The sequence below is a fragment of the Aethalodelphis obliquidens genome, unplaced genomic scaffold, assembly GCF_003676395.1.
Source record: "Aethalodelphis obliquidens isolate GAN/ISIS:26980383/991018 unplaced genomic scaffold, ASM367639v1 scaffold42, whole genome shotgun sequence".
NCBI lineage: Eukaryota > Metazoa > Chordata > Mammalia > Artiodactyla > Delphinidae > Aethalodelphis > Aethalodelphis obliquidens.
Window position 1 is genome coordinate 7,545,985 of NW_020837986.1, and position 23,775 is coordinate 7,569,759.

General features: G+C 46.5%; 1 protein-coding gene across 1 annotated transcript; it reads right to left on the minus strand.

Annotated features, from left to right (window-relative positions):
* Nucleotides 1-375: 375 nt before the first annotated feature.
* ACTR5 (actin related protein 5) lies at nt 376-20,551 on the minus strand. Its single transcript, XM_027078310.1, has 9 exons — nt 20,118-20,551; nt 18,691-18,920; nt 16,587-16,756; nt 12,939-13,156; nt 11,854-12,036; nt 6,123-6,239; nt 5,258-5,397; nt 4,050-4,182; nt 376-1,623 (listed from the first exon to the last, which is right to left on the minus strand). Exons 1-9 carry the CDS (start codon nt 20,514-20,516, stop codon nt 1,366-1,368), a joined length of 1,848 nt encoding a protein of 615 aa, XP_026934111.1. The 5' UTR covers nt 20,517-20,551; the 3' UTR covers nt 376-1,365.
* Nucleotides 20,552-23,775: the final 3,224 nt, after the last annotated feature.

Below are 23,775 nucleotides of genomic sequence, written 5' to 3' on the forward strand. Positions count from 1 at the left end.
GTTTAAAATGTTGACTATGGGAGAAAGACCCCTGTCTCCCCAGGCCTACGGCAGTCAGCACAACTCCTCTCCCCAGAAACCTGATATGGAAACCTCTCCCAGGAGGCGGGCCTGCCTTCTTCGCATCTGTCCTTTCTCGGCAGCTCCCGTTTGCTCTCCCCATCTCACCGGGCCTCAGGCCCAGCCGTGGACGGCCTGGGGCTCCCCAGCAGGGCCGTGGGGGGCCCTGAGTCAGCCTGGATCTCCCGCCACCACTGGCCCTTCCCGGTCTTCGGTTTCGAAGCCCCGAGAGCTGGAGATGCAGGTGACCGTCCTCGGTGAACTGCAGCAGCAGACTGGTTCTGAAGTGGCCTGCTCAGAGGGCTGGGCCAGACATCCCCTGGGATTTAAACGTACGGCTTCTGTGACAAGGACGCTAGCAGCTCTGGAGCCTTCTGGGCTCAAGCACTGGGTATGTTTGAGAGTTAAAATTCTCACCAAGCAATCTCTGTATAAGAGAGGGGTTATCTGTCTGTTTACGATGAGGCTGCAAAGGTCCAGGGAATGTGAGGTTGTGGCTAAACTGAAAAGGCTCCACGGTTCACCTTTTCCAGTCTGTTTCTCTCTTCGGAAAGACCTGAAAAGTTAAGCAGCCAACACACTCACAGGAAGAGAAGTTTTAAAAACTGTAGGAAGGCCTCACATCGTGGAAAAGTTTCCAGCAAAGAAAGTACAAACAAGAGTCAGGCCACTAGCCCCACACCTGTCCATTCAGAAGTGAGCACCGGGCAGGCCCTAACGGAGTGACTTCGTACTATCCGGTTCCCCTCTTTGGGTCCCCTTTTCCTTATTTCTAAGCAGAAATAGAAGAAGGAGGGAAATATTTCTAGCCCCTAAGAGTTCGTGGTTGATTGTTCTTAGGATACAAATGTTACCTTTTTACCTGTATGTGAAAGAACTCCATCTGCTGGGCATTCACACAATTTTGGAATAAATTTAGAAGACTATCTACACTGACAATATAAAATTTAAAGGATTTTTTTTAAAAAACAAGAAAGGCTTTAAAATGTGGTAAGAAGGAAGCCTGTGCAGACTGTACACCTCTGTCCCCCACCCTGTCTTCATTCACTGCTGCGGGAAGTGAAGGCTATGGCTCATCCGTGGCTCAGCAAAGGCAGCAGGCCACCTAAAGTCCCTTCACCGCCAACGCCCCCAAAAGAACACAGGTGCAGAGGGTCACTCCCAGTGGCGCTAAACTGTTCTCCCCAGGAGAAATCCATCTTGTAGCCAAATGTTCCCAGCAGACTCGGGCTAGACACAGCTGGCAGAGTCACTGTCCTGTCACACTGGCCGATGTGGCCCAAGGTCCCTGGAGGGGCCCATCTGCTATGCCTGCTCGCCGGCCCCGCCTCCGCTGGCCCCCGAGCCCTTGCCGGATGCCTGGGCTTCTGTGGAGCGCGAAGCCTGCTTGGGCAGGCGGATGGGGACGTACACGTTGGAAGCACAGTGCTCCTTGAGGTAGCCTCCTCCCTTCTCTTCATATTCCTTCCTGGTGATCCAGACGTCCTCGTTGTCCAGGTGGTCCAAGGCCCAGTCGCGAGCACCATACCAGGCATCCAGCACAGGGTTCGAGGCCAGCTGAACCTGAAACATGAGCAGTCACTGGACGGGCGTCTCCCATCAGGGTCTGAGGACTGAATGTTCAGCAAGGCCAGCTACAGCCCCTACATTTTATCCCCAGAAATACACACGCAGGAGGGCCCCCTTTAATTCCAAGACGGGGCAGGACTACCTCTGCACCCTCCAAGGAGAGCTGAGTGAAATGCTCCAGACTCTTCAAGAAATCGCGCAAACATGCAGAGCCCACCAGACACGACCTCAGCGGGTACGTGGTTAGCAGCTACTCTACCAACGTCAGACCTGCCGCTCTGGGGGGGAGAGGGACCAGCTGCCCTGCCTCCTGCCCCATGCTGTAGACCACAAGCCGTCAGGTGGAGAGACCTGGAGGGAAGGCCTTCCTGGACCTGATCCCCTCTCTGCCAGCAGAGGGAAGCAGAGGCTGATGCGAGGTGGCTCTGGCCATGGGGGCAAAGGAGCCTCAGGGGAAATGAGAGCAGAGAGGCTGACCTGGGCTCTCCATGATGCTGCCAGCGCTCGGTTTCCACTGCTTATTAGGGGAGCAAGGCCGGGGTCAGCAGCCCTATGAGTGCCCCTCAACGAGGCTGAGCTGAGCACTGGGCGGACCGCGTTCCAGCTCAGGTCGGGCCTCCCCTCCTCTGGAGTCGCCTGTCTGACCTCCCACCTCCCTCTTCCCTGCCCCACCCCTGGAAGTCCCAGGATGGAATGGTGGTTTTGGAACTTTCTGAAGTAAAGGGCAGGTAGAATCAGCACAGATGGAGGAGGATGAGGGTGAGACTTGCGAGAAGGGACCATCAACAAAATCAGGGTCACAAAAGCCCCGACCGCTCTGGCTTAGAGAGTGTCGGTGACAGAACGAGTGTAAGGCGCTCACTCTACTCCTTGCACCGGAGAAGTGCTCACTGTGATAAACCATGAGGACTACATGTTGAATCCTGTGGGTCCTTCTAGCGAATCGTGGAACCTGGAGTGTTCTTTGGGACCCTCAGCACAGCAGCTGATGTCTGTTTATCACACGCAGGCTCTGTGCTGAGCACCTGACAGGCAAGGCGCGCTGAATGCTGGTAACAGGCACCAGGACGATCTCCTCCATACTGCGGAGAAAACTGAGGCCTGGCAAAATTCAGTGACGGCGGGGCCGGAGTCAGGACCGAAGCCCAGAGACCACACCCTGAACGCACAACACATCGTGCGGCACAGGGGGCCACAGCCAAGCCCCCAGCAGGACACGGAAGCTCTGTACCACGTGTGCCCTGCACACTCCCCTCCCCCACCCCCCTTCACAGCCATGAGCCCCAGCCACACCCAGCTGCTCACCACTCAACAAGTTCGCGGCCCCCGAGCCTTTGCTCCTGCTAGGCCCTGTCCGGAGTGCTCTCTCCACCCCACAGCCCTCCACACTCTCTACCTGGCAAACACCTCCTCATCTTCAGAAGACTCACCTCCAAGAAGCCTTCCCTAGGTGCCTACGTCTGTATGCCCCTCATGCTGTGGGTTATCCCGGCCTATTCATCTGACTGCTGCCCCCTCGGACAGCAAGCTCCTTGGGGCCAGGGCATCTGGTGTCTAGGACATCTCAGCATCCCAAGGTGCCTGGTCTGCAACAGGAGCTCAGACCATGTTTCTTGGTGATTGGGAATTTGGTAGATAAATTGTGGGGCAACCACACCATACAGTCATTTTTTAAAGTATTTTAGAAGAATAATGACACGGGACAAAATGCTCAGGACAGGTTAAGAAATTCAGGTTACAAAGCAGTATACACTCAAATGTGCAGAAAATACGTGAAAGAAAGAAAAATCTCCCCAGCCAGTCTCCTAGAGAATGCCTTATTCTCAATGTACACTCTTTTGTACTCTCTGAACTTTTACTATATGCAGGCCTTCCTTTGTCAATTAAAACAAAGAACTACGTAAAATACGATTTCCATTCTGCTTTAAAAATTAAACATAGGGCTTCCCTGGTGACTCAGTGGTTAAAAATCTGCCTGCCAATGCAGGGGACACGGTTTCGATCCCTGGTCCGGGAAGATCCCACATGCCGCGGAGCAACTAAGCCCATCGCCACAACTACTGAAGCCATGCGCCTAGAGCCCACGCTCCGCAACAAGAGAATCCACTGCAGTGAGAAGCCCACTCACCGCAACGAAGAGCAGCCCCCGCTCACCACAACTAGAGAAAGCCCACAAACAGCAACGAACCCAACACAGCCAAAATTAAATAAATAAATACATAAATAAAAGTAAAAAAAAAAAAGAAAATTAAACATAGATTGAAGACCAGAAGGAAAGCCACAAACGTGTTAATAGTGGCTATCTCTGGATGATGGAATTATCAAGTAATTTTTCTCATTTACACTTTACTACTTTTGTAACCAGAAAACAAATAATTAAGGCTATTTTCAAAACAGCTGGTTACACGGACAATTGGTACCTGAAAGGAAGACTGAAAGGGTCTCATCTCCAACAGCTCCTTCTCGATTCTGACCTTCATCCCAGGATACATCATGTTTCCGCCAGTGAGGAAAACGTTCTGAACCAGCAACTCCTGAACATCCTTTGGGTACCTGGGGACAAAACGATTCCTCTGCTCTAGTCCCTCCAACTTGAATATTGGAAGAGAATATGGATGTGGAAATGCAAGCTCTCAGTACAGAACAGATAATGTCTCCGCAAAAAGTTAAAAAAAAAAAAGCCTTCCATTTTTCATTTGTGTCTTTACAGAATTCCAAATAGCTAGCCAAAACCTTAATTTGAATGGTCAATCCATTTCCTTAGCATGATTAAAATATTATGCCCTTCTAACACATGTTTTTCTAAAAAACTGACTTTAATTGAGGATTACTTTAAATACATTTGGATGAAGTCTGACAAATTTATATACCCATCAGCAGCAGTAACCATTACACAGTAACCATCACCACAACCAAGATACAGAACATTTCTATCACCCCCAGAAGTTCTGCCTCTCCTTTTGAGGACCCATCTCTCCACTTGTGCTTTTTTTTTTTTTACTACTAGTTTTATCTTATTTATGTTTGCTCACTTTCCCACCTACTGCTAGACAAAACTCAAAGCCACTCTAAGTAGCTGCAATGGCTTTTCTTCCTTGCTAGGTGTAAGTTTCCACCCTGTTTTAACCAATAGCAACCAGAGTACCACAAAATCGTGTTCCCCACTTGTCCAACTTGTATTAGGAAAACTCACACTGCAGGAAGATACCTGTATAAACGGGTGCGGGGGAGGCATGTTCTTGTAGAAATGCAAACTCTTAAATAAATAAAATGCAAGGTAGGGAAAAAACTAAGTTCTGCACGTTTTTAGGGTGATTTAGAATCACTAGTCTGCAATACTGTGAAGATTTATAGGAAAGCCAATGCACATATATCATGTTGCCCAAATTTTTGAAAGAAACTCTTAAAGCTCCTCAAATCAAGCATTTACACGTTAAGCATTTACACGTTCAGAAATGAATTAGAGAGCCCTAACTCTGTGCCACGCTTGGTGAGAGAGAAAGAATACCATCTGAGTGCAGCAAGTCAATGAAGAGGAGATGCCCGGCCAACAAATCCACTGTTCAATTCAAAATTCAAGGAAATGGTTCAGGAAAATAGACGTAAAAGAAAGAAGTTTCAGCCTCACCTGTCCAGAATGTACTGGAGGGTCTCAGCTATGCCAGCCTGTTCCTCCCCGATGAGAGACGGCTGGAAGATAATTTCTGGAGCTCGAATTCTTTCTGTCCCAACAAACAGCTGATGATATGCTGCCAAGTTAAACACGGGCTTTAAAAACCCAAGGTTTAGAAGATATTTTTAGGCCATGAGAACAAACATCCCAGTTGCCAGTTTCTTCTAACTGCATTTCTTATTCCAACATAGCTTCTGTCTTTTGTGCCAGAATAACCTCTCCCCAACTCTCTTGATTTGATAATTCCATTTTCTACCTTCTTCAACCTCTGGATTATAAACCGCTACACAACTGCTTCATGAAATGGTCCCTGAGATGCAGGGAAAGAGACTTGGTGAAGAGCAGCTGAGAAAGGCTGGTACTGGAAGACCAAGTGCCTGGCTCAGTCCCCAGTGCCCACAGAGCCGAGAAGGCCTTCTCCCAGGTGTGTCTCAGCCTCACGCCAGTCTACCTGGCTGCCATTGTAATGACAGAAACACAGACCCAAATGAGGATGAAGCATTATGACACTGGCTTAAATGTAAATAAAATCATTAGAAGCTGGTCTTCGGGTCTAAAGTCCCCAGTTAGTTGCCCAAATGCTTCCACCGAGGAGATTGTTTCTCACAGATTCACGGAGCTTAGTGCTGGAACCCCAAACAATCACCACAGCGGGGAAAAAAACCCTGACTTCGGAAGCTTTCGGTACTGGGACTCTCCCTTCTAGAAAATACAACTGGTATTTTAGGGAAAAGTATTCCTAAAGAAGCAGACTAAACCTGACTGGTCATTTATGTTAAGCTTCAAAGCATAAGCAAGGTGGAGGCTACGGGAGGCCAACCTGGACCGTGGTCACCGGCTTCTCCACTTCGGGCGTTTCCTCCGAAAACAAGGGCTCGAAATCGTTGATGTTTTCCACGTCTTCCAGAGATGGTTCGAGCTGCCCCAGGTCAGGGGTCTGAGAAGAGAAGAAACACAAGTGGACAGAACCTGTAATTCAGCGAGCCTTAGTTCTATGAGTTCACTGTCACCAAAAAGAACTGGGATCTTGCCTAACGTCCTAAAAGTACATCCACACATAAAAACTATGAAAAAGTTTCTGAACTGTTAAAAAAAGGAACACACGTGAACACAAGATTAAAAGACTAAAAAGCCAGGGATGAGCTTCGCTCTTATCCCCTCCCCTTCCCACTGAGGCAAGCCTCATCAACTCCCACCTTCTCTGAAGGCTTCTGAGGGGCAGCTCCAGCCTGGCGCCCCGGGGAGGACTGTCTGCCTGCACCTGTCACACCACCACGCACAGAGCTCTGGGGGAGAGGGTGTGAGAGCTGGTGTCCTACAAAGCAGCTTAGACTATGGGCAAAATAAAGTCAATCTCTCAATAATTAATAAACATATGTGCCAACACTAACAGGCTTAGCAATCAGTTCCCTTGAGGGCAGGTCCACTGGGCTGGGGATGTGACTAAAGGCTCCAAGGTGGCCCAATGCCTCCCATATGTGGAGGCCTGCAGAACAGGCTTTCCTCTTCCATGACAATGACCCTGGGTGGGGCCTAGACATGCCAGCACGGTTCCTAATTGAGGGTTTAGGACACCTTTAATTTTGACCTGAACAAATGAAATTGGGAGGGTGGGGGGATAATTCTGGATGATGTCCTCGGGCATCTGTCATCCTCCCACATGAAAGGTAGATGAGTTGTACCTTCCGGACTCAAAGGGGAGAAGTTTCAGGAAGGAACTCTGTTGCATTCCCTGGAAGGAGGCTCTAACAGTGACAGCTATTGTAGAGAGGACTATCTGATGAGACGGCGTCCTGGGAGGGTTCGAGCAGATTCAACACCAACCGCCAAGGTTGCCTGAGAGGAGAGCCCTCCTCACTCTCAGAATCTATGACGAATGTAAATTACCGACACAATTCAGAGTACTTAACTACACTTCCCTAGAACCTACTCATATCAGCTGCAAAGGTAAAACGCAAAGTCACTCTTAAATAAGGCAAAGCCCCTTGACATATGCTCTCCGGCTCCTCCCTCCCAGGAGCTCCCTCCTGGAAGTCAGTGGCCGCGCTGAGAAGCCCCAAGCACACGGAGAGCCGCGTGTGGGTGCTCAGGTCTGTGGGGTCCAGCCTCTGAGTCATCCCAGTCCAGATGCCAGGGAAGTGAAAAAACCCTCCAGAGAGTTCAGTTCCCAATTGTCCAAGTCCTCCCAGCTGAGGTCCCAGAGTCCCCTGCTGCACTCTGTCTGAACTCCTGACACATCACATTCATGAGCACATTAACATGGTTGTTGTCTCACACTGCTAAGTGTGGAGTGTTTTTTATGTAGCAGCAGATACGTGAAACGGGCTTCTGGTGAGGCAGGAGCAGAGAGAGCCCCAGACCGCTACCAGGCCATCCCTCTGTCACCGGTCAGCAGGTGTCTTAAACCCCTCATAACACTCTTCCCTTCGATTCCACCCACCCCCTCAGCAGTGGCCTTCCCCAGGCATTCTTCTTTCCCCACTCCCTGTGTGAGTCTAGGTCCTTCCACAGCTGGGTCCTGGACAGTCCTGCCTGGTGTCCCACAGAGACTCCAGAGATGGGCTCAGAAGCCAGCTCATCGTCGCCCTAAGCTCAGTCCCCAGCGCCACCTCCCCCTGCTGCCTTTCAACCCAGCCTCAGTGACCGGAGACAATCTAGACCCGGACTGCTCGGGTCTCTCAGCTGCGCTGCTCCTAGCTGTGCAACCTTGGGCACGTTTCTTTCCTCGCCTCAATGTCAGTCTCCTTATTCATAAAATGGGAATGAAGACAGTACTTAGGGAATTGTGAAAATTAATCAAGATGATACTTGCACAAGCGCCCAGCACAGGGTCTGGCACATGTTCTGTTATCATCAGCAACTGCCACTCCTGAACGACACCAGGATCTTTGGCTCCGACCTTGGAAGTGTGTCCTCCTCCACCTTCCACCCCAACAGCCACTGACAAACTCCAGGCCACTGACAAAAATCAGCTCTCTTCTGGATGACTACACACATTTTAATCCTGCCTTCCCACCTCCAGCCTTGCCTCTCCCTAAAGCCATCATCCCAACTGCCGCCAGTTATTTTCCTAAAATAAAATCTCATCAGATTATTGCCTTGCTCAGCACACTTCAAAGGCTCTGTCTGAAGGATAGTATCCGGGCGATGGATAAAGACCTTAATAGGTGGCCATGGCCTCCCTTCCAGCTTCATCTCCCACGCTGTCTGTGCCCAATGTGCCCTGCTCCCCGCACGTGTGCTTCTTTCCATCTAAAATGTCCTTCCTTCCTCATTTGCTATCTGCTGAAATCAAATAATCTTTCAGGGCCCAGCTCAAACACCTCAATCCTTTCTCAAAACTCCTTCTGTATTCCCACACACATCTACCACCACACTTGATAAGTTTTATTACAGCCTGAGTATGGTTCTGTAGCCCTATTTTTTGAGGTACCAAGGAGGACAGGAATTGCGTCTTAGTCACCTCTGTACCCCTAGTCCCTGGCAACCCTCAAATTTCTCTAGAATAAAGAGGATTGCAGAACGTCTGGGCTTCAAAAGGCTTCTTCAGCTGTGACAAAACTATTATTATCCACCTTCATATCTAGCTATATTCAAAAGCATCTCACCTTAAAAATAAGATGATTTCTAGTTTCACTAAAAATGATAAAAAGATATTTTCCTTATCCCAATTCATATGATTCACAGAGAGGAACAAAGCTGGTAATTTCAATGCCGACAATACGCATCTAAGACAGAACATATTTCTCTAGCATGGCTGGTTTCTCTCCCCCTAGGGTTTGCCAGGGTCTCCACGTGTACTGGGTGGCATGCGGGAACGTAAACATGACTGTTCTCTTGGAACTGAACAGAGCAAGTTTGCCAAAGTCCCTCAGAGAGGATGCAGCATGGTCCCCTGGAACAGCCTGGAGCAGCATAAAAACAAGCAAAGGGCAGCTCTGATCTGGGATCGTCAGGCCAGAGCACTTTCTGTATTAGGCCCATTGTCTTTTCCAACAAACAAGGGTGCTCGAAAGCTGTGCTCCCACCTCCCCATCCCCTTACGCTGCGCTCGTAGCGATGCAAAATCAGCATCTTTTAGTTTAAATACTTCATTAGGAGGTATTTTAAAGTATATTAAAAGTATTTAAAATTTTAAAAGTATATTAAAAGTATTCAAAAGGAAGCCTACTCCTTTACAACATCCTCTTCGAATACCTGCAGAATACCGAGGGCTGGCATGGATTGGTCTGTAGGAAAAAATGGATTTTATTTATTTATGTTTTTGGCCACACCGTGCATCATGTGGGATCTTAGTTCCCCGACCAGGGATCGAACCAATGCCCCTTGCATTGGAAGCATGGCGTCTTAACCACTGGACCGCCAGCGAAGTCCCGAAAAAATGGATTTTAGAAAACACTGGAAGTTAAAAAATGTATCTATATTAATCCAGTGCAGCCATTACTGCTTAGATTGCATTTCAATATGAACTGTGGTCCACATAAATCTGTTCTCTCCATTCTAAAAGAATTATATTGTTGGAAAATATAACAAATACTTTTTGAAAGGTAGAACTGGCTGGCCAATGTCATGGCCAAATTTATTCCATGAATGTTACTGTAATCGATCTAATCTCTAACAATCACCCTGACCATTAAAGCTTTGGGGACAGATCGATTCATCAAATTTGTTGTACGTAGGGAAACCTTTTAAAGTACAGCATTTCAAAATCACCCCAAGCCCAGAGAAATTTGAATATGTTCCCTTAGAGCACAGAACAAAGTAGGGACTTAATAAGTATCTGCCGAATGAATAAAGAGTGATTGAATCAGGGCATGTAACAAATGGAGAAAAATGAAAAAAGAAAAGGAAAAACGGGTTCCCCGACTGTTTGGGAATCACATCTTCAGAGTTGCTTGTTTTTTTCTTTTTAAATCTGAACTCCCCCACGTGCATGTGGCTTAGTGGTCCATCTCTGATATAAAGATGCTGACATCTTGTGGACATGCTGATAAGCATGATAAAACTGAGTACAGATGAATAAACAACAAAAGCAATGTGGATCTGGATCCTAGGAAACAACCGCTCAAATCTGAAACACAGACCTGAAAAGGAGCAAACTAGAAAAGGCACACTAGTTCTCTGGAAGCTGATCTGGGACGCTGTGCGAGAATAAGATGGTGGTCGAGGCACTTCTACCCTGGATCTCAGTGATCCAGTACGCTGTGCCGAGGCAGCCTGACTCAGGATCTGCTTCAGCAGTCACGCATGCTCATGGCCAGTCACTGTCCTCACGTGGTCTACAGCCTGTCGGAGAGGTGGGGAAGGTGAGGCTGAGAGCAGGAACCGAGAGTCAGCCTCCAGCTGAGACACAGTCACTGCAAAGTAGGCTGCCTGCCGAGCCAAGGACGGCCTTGAGGTCCCTGGTAAGCACCATACTACACCCAGCAGCAAACTGGAGTTTTCCACAAGACTGTTTCTTTCTAAACGTATAGGTAAAGTTGATTTAAAAACAAAAATCAACAGTTGGACTGGCTAATCTTGCCCCACAAGTGTCATACGGCAATGAACAAGTTCCTTTGTTTTAGCACTCTAGAGATGACAGATTCAGCAACAGTGTGTCCACTTATTAACACTTTCGTCCAGTTCTAGAGACAGGAGAGCCAACCAGTGACTTGGGGCCGAGGTGTGACCTGCAGGCAGCCCCTTCACCATGCAGGGCCCAGTGCTACGGTATGAATTACCCAGGATCCTATCTCAGCCCCGCCACCTGCCCTTTTGGCCACATCAACACTAACAGCCCACTGGCAGGGAAACAAAAAGGAGAGAGAAGATCAAAGAGTTAGTGTTTAGTAACTAACAAAAGGCTGATCTTAAATCAACCCACAAATACCTTATCGAGCATGGCTATTAGCGGCTGTAAGAAATTCCTAAACTATACATGAAGCATGATCCCTGTCCTTAGGGAGCATGGCGATGGAAAGGAGGTGAATGAAAGAGCAACCATGATATATTTAATAGAAGATCAGAAGAAAGTTAAGGGGGCATATGACTAACTGCCCAGGAACCATCAGAGGGGCAGGTTCAGGTTCAAGATGGGCCACACGATAGGCGTGTGTATGTTCTTCCTACTCTACTCGCACACATCCCCTTCCCGGGGGACAGAGCTCTACCGGCTGAAACCCCTTGGCTCAGAACTTCAGTTGGTACAAGGTCAGTGCCATCCCTGCCCCGACCCATAGATATCACACACCACTCTGCTCTCTTTCCCCCGAGTCTGGTCACAACCCCTTTGATGTCAGCCTTCTCCAGACACTCCTCCCGCCCTCAGAAAGGGCTGTTCTCTCTACACCAGTGGTCCCCAACCTTTCTGGCACCAGGGACCGGTTTCATGGAAGACAATTTTTCCACGGACGGTGGGGGGATGGTTCCAGTGGTAACACGAGCTACGGGGAGCGGCAGATGGAGCTTCACCCTCTCGCCCACTGCTCACCTCCTGCTCTGCGGCCCCGGGGTTGGGGACCCCTGCTCTACCCCACCCCGCGGGACCTCCCTCCCGAGGCCCGAAGTACCTCTGGCTTGCTGTCCACCACGTCCACCTCGAGGCTGACTTCTGCTTGAAGGATCTTCTGCTTCGCCTGCTCCACTGCGGCACTGAGCTTCTGTATGTAGGACTGCAGCTCTTCCGGGGAGTCCATGTTCAGCTCTATCAGGGCCTTGTGAAACTGATCCATCTGGCCATCCTCTAGGAGCTCCTGCAAGCCGAGCAGTCACAATCCATCCTCAAAGATGTGCATCGGGGCAATCACGCACAGGAAGGAGAGACGGAACTTAGAAACTGGACAGAGAACGATGGCGGCAGAGGGCTCCCCGAGCTCCCTGAGCCTGCCCCCCCATGGAACCACCCCCTCCCCCATCACCAAAGCTTCGCAACGAAGCCCTCCTCCCCAGCTATCTCTGGGCTCCCACGCATCACCATCTCAGCACCACCGGAGCAGGCAAAACTCATCTATGGGGACAGACGTCAGAAATGTTAGCTTCTGGGTGAGAAGAGATGGGAAAGTTACTAAGAGGAGGCTGAGGGAGGCTTCTGGGCTGCTGGTAATGCTCTATTTCTTGACCTGGATACATCACATGTTTCAGTGGTGAAAATTCACTGAGCTGGACACTTAAGACTTGTGTGCTTTGCATCACGTGTGCTACACTTACACCAAAAGTTAAAAATCAAACAAAGGGGACCACAAGGATAAAATAAATCAATGAGGCCAGGTCCACAGCTCTCAGGTCCTGCTGCTACACTGTCCTCTACACGCACGATCTCTACATGGATGACCCCCCCTCAGACCCCTTCTTGACCCCAGGTCAAAAAGATGCATGATGATGGGGCTTCCCTGGTGGCGCAGTGGTTGAGAGTCCGCCTGCCGATGCAGGGGACACGGATTCGTGCCCCGGTCCGGGAAGATCCCACATGCCGCGGAGCGGCTGGGCCCGTGAGCCGTGGCCGCTGAGCCTGCGCGTCCGGAGCCTGTGCTCCGCAACGGGAGAGGCCACAACAGTGAGAGGCCCGCGAACAGCAAAAAAAAAAAAAAAAAAAAAAGATGCATGATGTGTTTTATGGAGCAAGGCTGAGGTCCCACCCTAGGGGGTACGCTGTCACCTGCACGTAGAGCAGCCGGTCCAGCCGCTCCTGATCCAGCTGGAGCTTCTCCTCCCGCCGCCGCGCATTGAGCTCCTGCAGCCGCCGCAGCTGCTGCTGCCGCCTCTCCTGCTTCTCCTCGGAGGTCAGGGTGCTGCCCAGGAGCTTGCTGGAAAACGGGAGCTGCATCTTGTGGACATTGTTCTCATAGTAATCAGGGCACCGCCATTTCTGCAATTCTTCAACAGAATGATTTTGGAAGTTAGGAAACGGAAACACTAATAGCACTGAGATTAGAAAGTCGGCACCAGGGTTCCAGGTGCGGGTAAGATGGAGGAAGCACACTCCATCCCATCTCTGAAGCCACCCAATCGGTGAAATGAGCTATAAGACCTGGACACGATGCCAACACACCTGCTCTGAGCGAATTGCTAAATAAAGTTGTTCAGACAGAAAGGATACCATCTAGAGCACCAGAAATGAAGGGAAAGCAACAGAAGTGATGAAAATCTGATTAAACATAGTAGATTAACCTCCTCTTGAGCTCCTTAAAATACATTGACAATTGGAAGTAAAAACCATGACATCTGATGGCTTTCCAATGTATGTAGATGCGACACAGAAGACAAGTCCAACTAAAGGAGGAAGGATAAAGGGGCCTCTGGGGACTTCCCTGGTGTCACAGTGGTTAAGAATCCACCTGCCAATGCAGGGGACATGGGTTCAAGCCCTGGTCCAGGAAGATCCCACATGCTGCAGAACAACTGAGCCCGTGTGCCACAACTACTGAGCCTGTGCTCTGGAGCCCGCGAGCCACAACTACTGAGCTTGCGCACCACAACTACTGAAGCCCGCGCACCTAGAGCCCATGCTCCGCAACAGGAGAAGCCATTGCAATGAGAAGCCCATGCACCACAATGAAGAGTAGCCCCCGCTCGCAGCAACTAGAGAAAGCCTGCAAGCAGCAACAAAGACCCAACGCAGCCAAAAATAAATAAAATAAATAAGTTAAAAAAAAAAAAGGGGGCCTCTGGCATGCTGACACCTCCATGTTCCACTTGAACTGGTAAAACAGAGATTCTAAGAAGACTGTGAAAAGCCTGTTTACTGTCATCTCTAGAGCAACAGCTAAAAAAACCTACATGAGAAATATACAATGAAAAACACAGTAGACAAATTAAAATGGAATACCAAAAAAAATTTTCAAATGTTCAAATAACCCAAAAAAGGCAAGAGAGAGCAATAAGGACAACAAAGAGAAGGAATAACAGAAAACAAAAAATCAAATGGTGGACCTAAACCCAAACATAAGAAGAATTAAATTAATTGGAAATGGTCTTAACATATCGATTAAAAGATAGAGACTGACAGAGGGATCTTTTTTTTTAAAAGAAAGGACCCAATTATTAAGAAAACTTATTTTGAATATAATGATACAGGTAGATTAAAAGGTCGGAAAGACACACCAATCAAAAGAAAGTTGGAGTGGCTATGTTAATGTCCAAGCAGACTTCAAAGCAAAGAAAATTGCAAGGGATAAAAAGGGACACTATATAATGGTCAAAGACCAATTGCCAAGAAGAAGTAAGAATCCTAAACGTTTACCTAACAAAAGAGCTCCAGGCACTTGAAAGCAAAAACTGACAGAACTGAGAGGAGAAATGGGAAAATTCACAATTATCCCCGGAGATTTCAACACCCTTAATAATCAACATGGCTTGATGGAAAATGAAGAGGAGAATAGAAGAACTGAACAACATCATCAACCAATAGAACCTAAATGGCATCACAGAATACTCCACCCAACAACAGCAGGATACACATTCTTTGCAAGTGTATGTGGAATATTCGCCAAAGCAGCTCGTGCCTGGGTCCTTAAACAAATCTTCACAAGTTTAACTGATACCAGACAACATAAGTTCTTTGACCATAATGAAATTAAACTAGAAATCAACCACAGAAAGATAACAAGGAAGTCTCCAAACACTTGGATATAAAATAATATATTTCTAAATAATCAATGGTTCCAAATAAAAAAGGCTTAGCGAAATTGGAAAATATGTGAACTCAGTAAAAAAGAAAACATAACATACCAAAATCTGTGAAATGCAGATAAAGCACTGCTGAGAGGGAAATTCAAGCTTTAAATGCCTATATTAAAAAGAAGTTATCTTAATAATCTAAGCTTCTACCTTAAGAAACTAGAAAAAAAGAGCAAAATAAACCTAAAGCAAAAAAGAAGACACCAATGCAATCACCGAAATAGTCCTACTTCTATTAAAGAAAATGAATTCATTCAGAAAAAGAAATCCCCAGGCTCAAATGGTTCTACTTGAGAATTCTATCAAACATTTAAAGAAAAAAATAATATCAATTATTTACACAGTCTTTTCCAGAAAGCAGACAAGAACACTTTCTAGCTCATTTAATAAGACCAGCATTGCCATGATACCAAAACAAGACAAAGACAGTACAAGAAAAGTATAGATTAATATTCCTCATAAATATACACAAAAACCTCATAAAATTTACCAAATTGAATCCAGCAATATATTAAAAAATAATATACATGAATAAGTTGGGTTTACCCCCCCAAATCAAGGCTAGTTCAATATTTGAAAAGCAACCATGATACTCTCCTATATGAACAGTCCAAAGCACAAACACCATAGGATCATATCAGATGCAGAAAAAGCATTTCACAAAATTCAAAATCCATTCATGATAAAAATGATCAGCAAAACTAGGCACAGAAAGGAACTTCCTCAATTTGATAAAGAATATCTGTAAAAAAACTAGAGGTTAAAAAAAAAAAAACTAGAGGTAACATCATATAATTAATATGGAAAGACTAAAGGCTTTCCCCACCACAAGATCAGCAATTAGGAACAAGGCAAAAATGTCTACTCTTACCACTCCTAAAGAAACAAAGGCAAACAGATTGGAAAGGTAGAAATAAAAATGTCCCTATTCCCAGATGACACATCTACCTAGAAATTCCCAAGGAATCTACAAAAAACTAGAACTAGTAAATTTCACAAGGTCACAGGATACAAGGTAAACATGCAAAAATTAATTGCATTTCTATACAATAGCAATGAGCAACTGAAATGAAAAAAACAAGGAAAGAAATAATTAGGCATAAATCTAATAAAACATGTACAAGTGTATACACTGAAAATTATAAAATGCTGATGAAAGAAATCAATAAAGACCTAGATAAATGGAAAGACATACTATGTTCATGGATTAGAAGCCTCAACGTAGTAAAAAAACATGTCAATTCTCCCCAATCTGGATTTAACATTATATCTGAATCTACATTTAGAATGTTGTTGTTTTATACACAAACTGATCTACAGATTTAATGTTCTTTCAATCATAATCCCAACAGAACATTTTTGTAGATATGGACAAACTGATTCTAATATTTATATGGAAAGGCAAAGGAACCAGAGTAGCCAAAACAATGTTGAAAAAGAACCTACATATGCAAATTATCAATTAATTGAAAAAGTCTGTTAGGAAAACAAATACCAAAAAGGGAAGGGAATGCTAAAAAGTACTAAGAGGAAAAAAGTTAGCGAAAGAGTCACCCTGGGAACAATTTAAGGAACACCCCAAAGGTAGACAACATTCGAAAGCTGCAAGCAAACATCCTCTTTGTACCTTCCACATAATCCTCAGCGATGTAGCTGTGCTCGTGCAGGATCTCCTCCATGCGGCTGAGAGTGATGGCTGCCAGGTGCCCAGGATACTTCAGTTGCAGGAGACGCTGGAGGTAGCCAGCTGCTTGGCTTCCTCCCAGGTTGATGCGTTTGCAGTTTTTAGCATCCAACCTACAACCAAGGGATGGAAACAGCACTGAAATTTTTGGCAATGTGGAGGAGAGAATATGGAGCACGTGCACTAGTGCAGAGGATAGTTTGATGTAGACTAATAAGGAGGCAACTGACCAGCTGGGGGAAATAAAACCTAACAGTTGGAAGGAACTTTAAAGTTGCCTTAGTGCAACCTCTTACCCAATGCAGGCATTCCTAGAGCACATCCAAACAGTCACATGAACATCTAATTTCTGGCAAGCATCTCGGAAGATAACTTCCTGGCAAGCATCTCGGAAGGACTCATCTGCTCTGGGAAGGGCCTAGAGATATGCATTTTTCCCCAGGAATATGCATTTTGACAAGCTTCCCAAGTCCCTCTAGTGTAGGCCACAGTTTGAGTATCTCTCCCCTAGACACTCCACTTCTACTTATGCAAACACATTAAGTAATCACATACACATTGGCTTACTGTAATCTCCTAAGAGAACCAGGTCCCTCTGACATGAAGTGAAGGGGAGGAGGACCAGAGTACCTTTATTTTCCTCAATATGAGAAAGTTAGAGGAGCAGAGCTCTAGGAATTTGCTGTGTACTAAAATGTCACTGCTATATCACACCTCACCAGCAGATGCCAGCATAGAACATGATATGCCCCAATCTGATCATTTCTTAGCCTTTGGGTAAAATCACTTTCTCTCAATATAACATAACATAAAATAACAATATTATTTTTAATTTCTGCATATTCTGGTTATATAAGATAGAAAACTCTATAGCAGGAGTGTTTGGTAATTTCTAAGAATTACTTTTCTCTTCATAAATTTTTGTAAGAACTTCAAGAGAAATTCCCACTACAGGGAATAAATAAATTCAACAGCATTTATTTTCACTTAAATATTCAGACTGTTTTACAAAGTGCCATCACCTACGTTATCTCGTTTCATTCTCAAGGTAACCCTGAGAAATCAGTTTTTCCCAAGTTTATATGTTAGGAAACTAAGTGAAGAAGTTAAGTACCTCAACCTCAGCAGAGCTGCAAACCCAGGCTTTCAATCCCGAAGCCAGGTCTTCTCTCACTACTTACACACCCTCTATCTCTATGCAAAGAGAAACCTTCTCAGGAGAGCAGGAGGCTGGCCTAGTCTCTCTCTCTCTCTTTTTTTAATTTTTTATTGAAGTATAGTTAATTTACAGTGTTTCAGGTGTACAGCAAAGTGATTCAGTTATATATACATTCTTTTTCAGTTTCTTTTCCATTATAGATTATTACAAGATATTGAATCCTATGTGTATATAGTAAATCCTTGTTGTTTATCTGTTTTATATATAGTAGTGTGCATCTTTTAATCCCAAATTCTCAATTTATCCCTCCCTCCCCAGACTAGTCTCTTTAACAGACAACGAAAACCCAGCTATAAAACGAGAAGATTTTAAACATGACAGAAACTACCCTCACCTTTTATAGAACTTGAAAACATCTATTAAGTACCTATTATGTACCAGGTACAGTAGTTAAAAAGAAAGGTCTAAATAATTGTCATTAAATAGCTTTAAATTAAAAAATTAAAAATTTCTTATTAAAAAGTGACTCCAGAACACAACAGTCTAAATTAAATCTATTTAAATAATTTACTCAGAACATTTTTATTGAGTACCTACTGCTTACAGGTATGGTGTCAGCCATCTCACCATTAAGTCAGAACCATAAAGTTCTAGAATTATGGATTTGGACCTCAGGGACCATCCACCCCAACTCGATCCAGGAGGTCACAAAGGATGGACGATGAAGTGACATCTATACTCACACAGTGAGGGAGGTCAGAACTAAGCCCAGAGGCCAGTTCATGGTCCTGTCCTTGCTCTTTCCACTCCACCTTTAAATCAGGTGCCCAACAAACGTTTCCTGAATGCTTCTCAAAACAGTGCCCAAATGCCATAAGTGCAACTCACCTCCCTTCTAAGATGGGTAAAATATGTGTACACTGGTATCCAGATGAAATGATGAGCCCGCTGGAAATCAGGTTCTTTGGCTTATTGTGGTAGAAGCTGAAGAGGCTGTCTATTCCATAGGCAACCGTAGGAATCCCATAGCACTCAAAGAGAAGCTCGGACATCATCTGTCGTGAATACAGTGGGTTGCACACGGCTTCTGTCAAAACTATGGGATGATCGACACAGCCCTACTTGGGAAGAAAAGAGTAAATTGGTAGGTGCTAAGAGAATACTCCTTTTAATGCCTAAAAAGAAACAGAAATCCTTATTGCAAGGGCTCAACTGGCTTTTGGTCTCCAATCAAAACACTGGATCAGAAGCAACTGTAAAACACCCATCTCTCCTGGAAGTTGCTTTGGAAAATATGAAAGTAGGGTCAACTTACGTCAAGCCCCAGCCAAACTGTCAGCCAATCATCTGGCTCTATCTTCAAAATATCTCCAGAATCCAACTGCTTCTTACCGCATCCTCAACTCCTTCCTCATCTAAGTCACCATCATCCCTCACCTCCTAACAGCAACAGCCTTCTAACTGGTCTCCCTGTTTCTACCCTATGACCCCGGCCAGTCCATTCTCCATACAGCAGCTATGGTGATCCTTTTGGAACATAAGTCACGTCCCTTTTTTGTTCAACACCCTGCAACGGCTCCCCATTTCACTCAGCGTAAAAGCCTATAAGGTGTGTGACTTGTCCCCTCATTACCTCTCCGACTTCCTCTTCCACTGACTACCCTTCCCCTCACTCTGGCTGCCCTCAGTTAGGATTAGGGCACACTCCTGCCTCAGGGCCTTTTTACTGGCTGTGCCCTCTCTCCGGAATACTATTCCCTCAGATATTCACAAGGATCGCTCCCTCAATCATCTCCTTTAGTCCTTGCTCAGACAACACCTTCTTCCCAAGTCCTCCCCCTAACCATCTTATTGAAAACATGTAACCCTCTCCTGTCCTTCTATCATGCCACAGAATATACTACTTAATTCTATCGTTTATTGTTTGTTTTTTCATACTAGAGCGACTTTCCACACCCGCTCCATAAGCACAGGAGATTTCGTGTCACGTTCACGGACGTTATTTCAAACACCTAGAAAAGTGCCTGACACAGAGTAGATGCTCAATACATATCTGATAATAAATTAATGTATTAACAAACGAGCCCGAATATGTGCTCCAAGAGAAAAGGGCGTTGTTTTTGCTCACTGCCATACCGCAAGCGCCTAGCACAGGACTTAACACACGTTAGGCGCCTAATATTTGACCGACTAACTAAATCAATGACTAAATGACATTCAGAACTACTGGAGTGACTATTATCCCTCGGAGAGCGTTGTGAGCGGGGACACGACCTCACCCCTCCCCTCAAGCCTAACCCCACAACGCCCTTCACCTGTGAGGAGACACCCAGATGCTGGAAGCTGTAGTCAAGCAGCAGCTCCTGCAGCTCCAGGTTCACCGGCACGTTGCGGTCGAAGGGCGATCGCAGCATCCAGCGCAGCGGTTCCAGGCTGCCCAGCGCGTTGCCTACCTGCGGGCCCGCCCCGCCCCGAGCCCCGCCCCGCCCACGGGCGCACACGGCGCGGAACTGCAGCCGGGGCTCGGGGCCCGGGTCCGGCCCGGGGCACGCCCAGCCTGCGCGGGCCTGGAACGACCCGTTGTCCAGCACCAGAGGCACCGGCAGGGGCCCGTGCGCCACCGGACCGGCCTCCAGTACCTGATCCGGCGCGGCGCGGGCATCGCGGAATGGGAACACATTCGTAGGCGGCCCGGCTGCACTGGCCGCCGCCATCTTGGAGCGCGCGCACTGGCCCCGCCCCTCGCCGCAGCGTCCGCCCAAATGGCGCGAAGCCCCGCCCCCGACGCAGCGCCCGCCCAGATCGCGCGAGACTCCGCCCCCGCGCATCACAGCGGGTTCTCCAAGCCTCCTCTCCTCTCTAAGCCCGGCCGGCCTTTTCACCTAACTCGCCCCTGGTGGCCCAAGCCGCGTTCGGGATCGCTAGGCCCCGCCCTCTCTGGCTGTGGCTTAACCTCGTCCCCGACATCCGACCTGACCACGCCCCTTCGCTGTAGCCGGGACTCTGGGCCAGGAAGCCCCGCCCCGAGCGCGTAACGCCAAGGGCCCAGCCCCTTCCTGGCCTCCAGAAATGAGCTCCGCGGGGCTCCCTATTCCGCTTAGCCACGCCCTATTTGCTGGGTATCATCTTCAACTGCCCTTGGCTCTGCCCCCACGTGATTACGTCGCCGTTAGCCTTGCTGTCAAGGAAACAAACTCGGGGGTACCGACCGCTCAATTTCTTGACCGAGGAGCTCGCTACTCAGGCGTGTTCACTTTGTGAAAATTCATCAAACCGTCCTCTTTACGATTTGTGCACTTTTCTGCACGTGTGTTATATTTTATAATACAATATAAAGTTTTAAAATAGATTTATTAAGACCTACAGACTGTACCCTCTCACAGACCTCAAACGCTGAGAAAAGGACTGCTAATTGTTACCTACTATGTGCATATTCTCTTTCTTCCTTTTAGTGGTGTAATTCCCCCGCATGGTCATTTGGCTTGTTGTGATCATGTGACTCAGTTCTGGCCAATGAGGGTGGGAGTGGAGGTAATGTGACCGGGACCCCCACACCCCCTTAGTTTTAGCTCTAAAAGGACTGGGCACGCTCTCCCCTGCCCTGTTTCCCCCTTTCCACCAGCCAAGGGGATTGCAAGAATTAGAGCAGCTGCCTTGACTCTACCCTCCCAGCTCTGGAACAATTTGAGAGATAAAAGCAAGTTAATTATAAAAGGTGGTTGTAAATAAACATCCTTAGCAAGAGATGAGACCCCAAAACGTTCTCAAGAACCTCTAGAAGCACTTCTAGGCCAAATAGGGAGCCAGTTAGTGGCAAAATCAGATTAAAGGTGTTGCCTTTCAACACAAGCCGTTTTCTCAGACATCTGAAGGAATCCATCATTAAACTGAGAAAGTGGGGAGGAGCAGAACAGAGTGAAAATAAGTGAATGTAAGTTTAAGAACTACACCTAAGTATACTAATACGGAAAAATCTCCAAGATATATATTTAAAAGAAATAAGGCAGTGCAGTTTATAGGAACTCCCTTTAAGAAAGGGGGTGGGGAGAAAATATATATGTTTTTGCTTGTATTTTCATGCAGATGGACAAGAAACTAAGAAAAGAGTTTGTAAAGGAAAGGGACAAGGTGAGTGTGTCAGGTGTGGGAGACTTTTTCACTGCATACTTTTTCATATACTTTTTATTTTTTAACCATGTGAAAGTATTACCTTTTAAGGGGGGGGGAGGGAAGCACTATGTATAGGCGATGTTGATTGGATTATTGTTCCCAGTTCTTCACTCCTCTATAATAGGATAATACAGGAGTGAACATCCATACCATCTGCCATGTAACTTTGTTGGGCCTCTCTCACCGTAGACATTGATATTGGGCTTGGCCATGGGACTCACTTTTAGCCAGTGGACTGTGAGCCAGATATGATCTGAGCAGAGGCTTCAAATGTGCTTGTGTGGCTTAGACCGCCCTCTTACTCTCCTGCTGTTAGTCATGAGAAGAACATGCCCTGAGTCTAAAGAGGATGAGAGACACATGGAGAAAACCCAACACAAACTGTAGCCTGGAACCAAGTCCAGCCAACCTGCCACCTAAAGCTGAGCTGTTCCATGGATACCAAAAATGTTTGTTTTTATAATCCACTGAAATTCTGGGGTTGCTATGCAACATTATTGCAGGAAAAAACTGACTGATACACTAGACCAATGGCGTTCAGTAGTTCTTTCTGTTTTGATGGGAACGTTCTACAATCTGAAATGTCTAATGCAGTAGCCACTAACCACATGTGACCACAGAGCACTTGAAATGTGAGCAGTGCAACTGAGGAATGGAATTTTTATTTAATTTTAATTTACATTTAAGCTTAAATAGCCATATATGGCTAGTGGCTAGTCTGTTGCACAATGTACCACCAGACGAAATCCATGGCTGTAGTTATTTGCCCATGGAAATGACTAGAAGATAGATCAGAAGCCTACTGTGTTTGTTAGTTTCCTAGGGCTGCCATAACAAAGTACCACAAAGTGAAATGGCTGAAAACAACAGAAATTTATTGTCTCACGGTCCTGGATGCTAGAAGTCCAAAATCAAGGTATCAGCAAGCCTGTGCTCGTTCTGAAAGCTCCAGGGGAGAATCTGTTCCTTGCCTCGCTCCCAGCTTCTGGTATTGCTGGCAGTCTTTGGCTTGTAGACCCAACCCTGCACTCTCTGCCTGCATTGTCATGTGTCCCTGTGTGTCTCTCTCTCTGTGTATCTCTTTTCCTCTTCTGATAAAGATTTTAAAAAATCATATCATATTAGGATTAAGGACCCACCCTACTTCAGTATGACCTCATCCTAACTAATTACATCTGTAACTCTGCAACAATCTTATTTCCAGATAAGATCACATTCACAGGTACAAGACATTAGGACTTCAACATATCTTTTTGAGGGGCACGATTGAACCTACAGGGTCAACACTAAGTTTTGAGGGAATTGTATTGTCAAGAAACCACAAGCCTGGACTCCAAAATTATATATTTGACTTGTAAGGTAACCCTAGGATCCCAAACCTGTACCAGGAGGAAGCCAAGTGTGAAAGCTGTGCCACCCCAAGGAGCGGATACTCTCTGAGATCCCCAGGAGGTTCACGGATATGAAAGAACTTCTCAGAGGGCAAAGCCAAGAGCACTGAGAACAGTGGACAATGGAGTTGCCCCAGGAAAGGAGAGGCAGAGAGAGCTCTAACCCAGAAGTTACTCCACTGCCAAGGAAGGAAATCCATAAATTCCTGACCAGCACATTTTGATCATTGCTATCAACCTATGACTGTGGGGAGCTTTCAAAAGTGCTAATGCCTGGGTCTCACCCCTAGAGATTCTGCTTTCATCCTATGTGGTGAGACCTGGGCATGGGGAGCTTTCTAATCTCCCCAGATGATGGTAGAAGGAAGCAAAATTTGAGAATCAGTGCTCCAGGGCCTTGCACCTCCAAGTG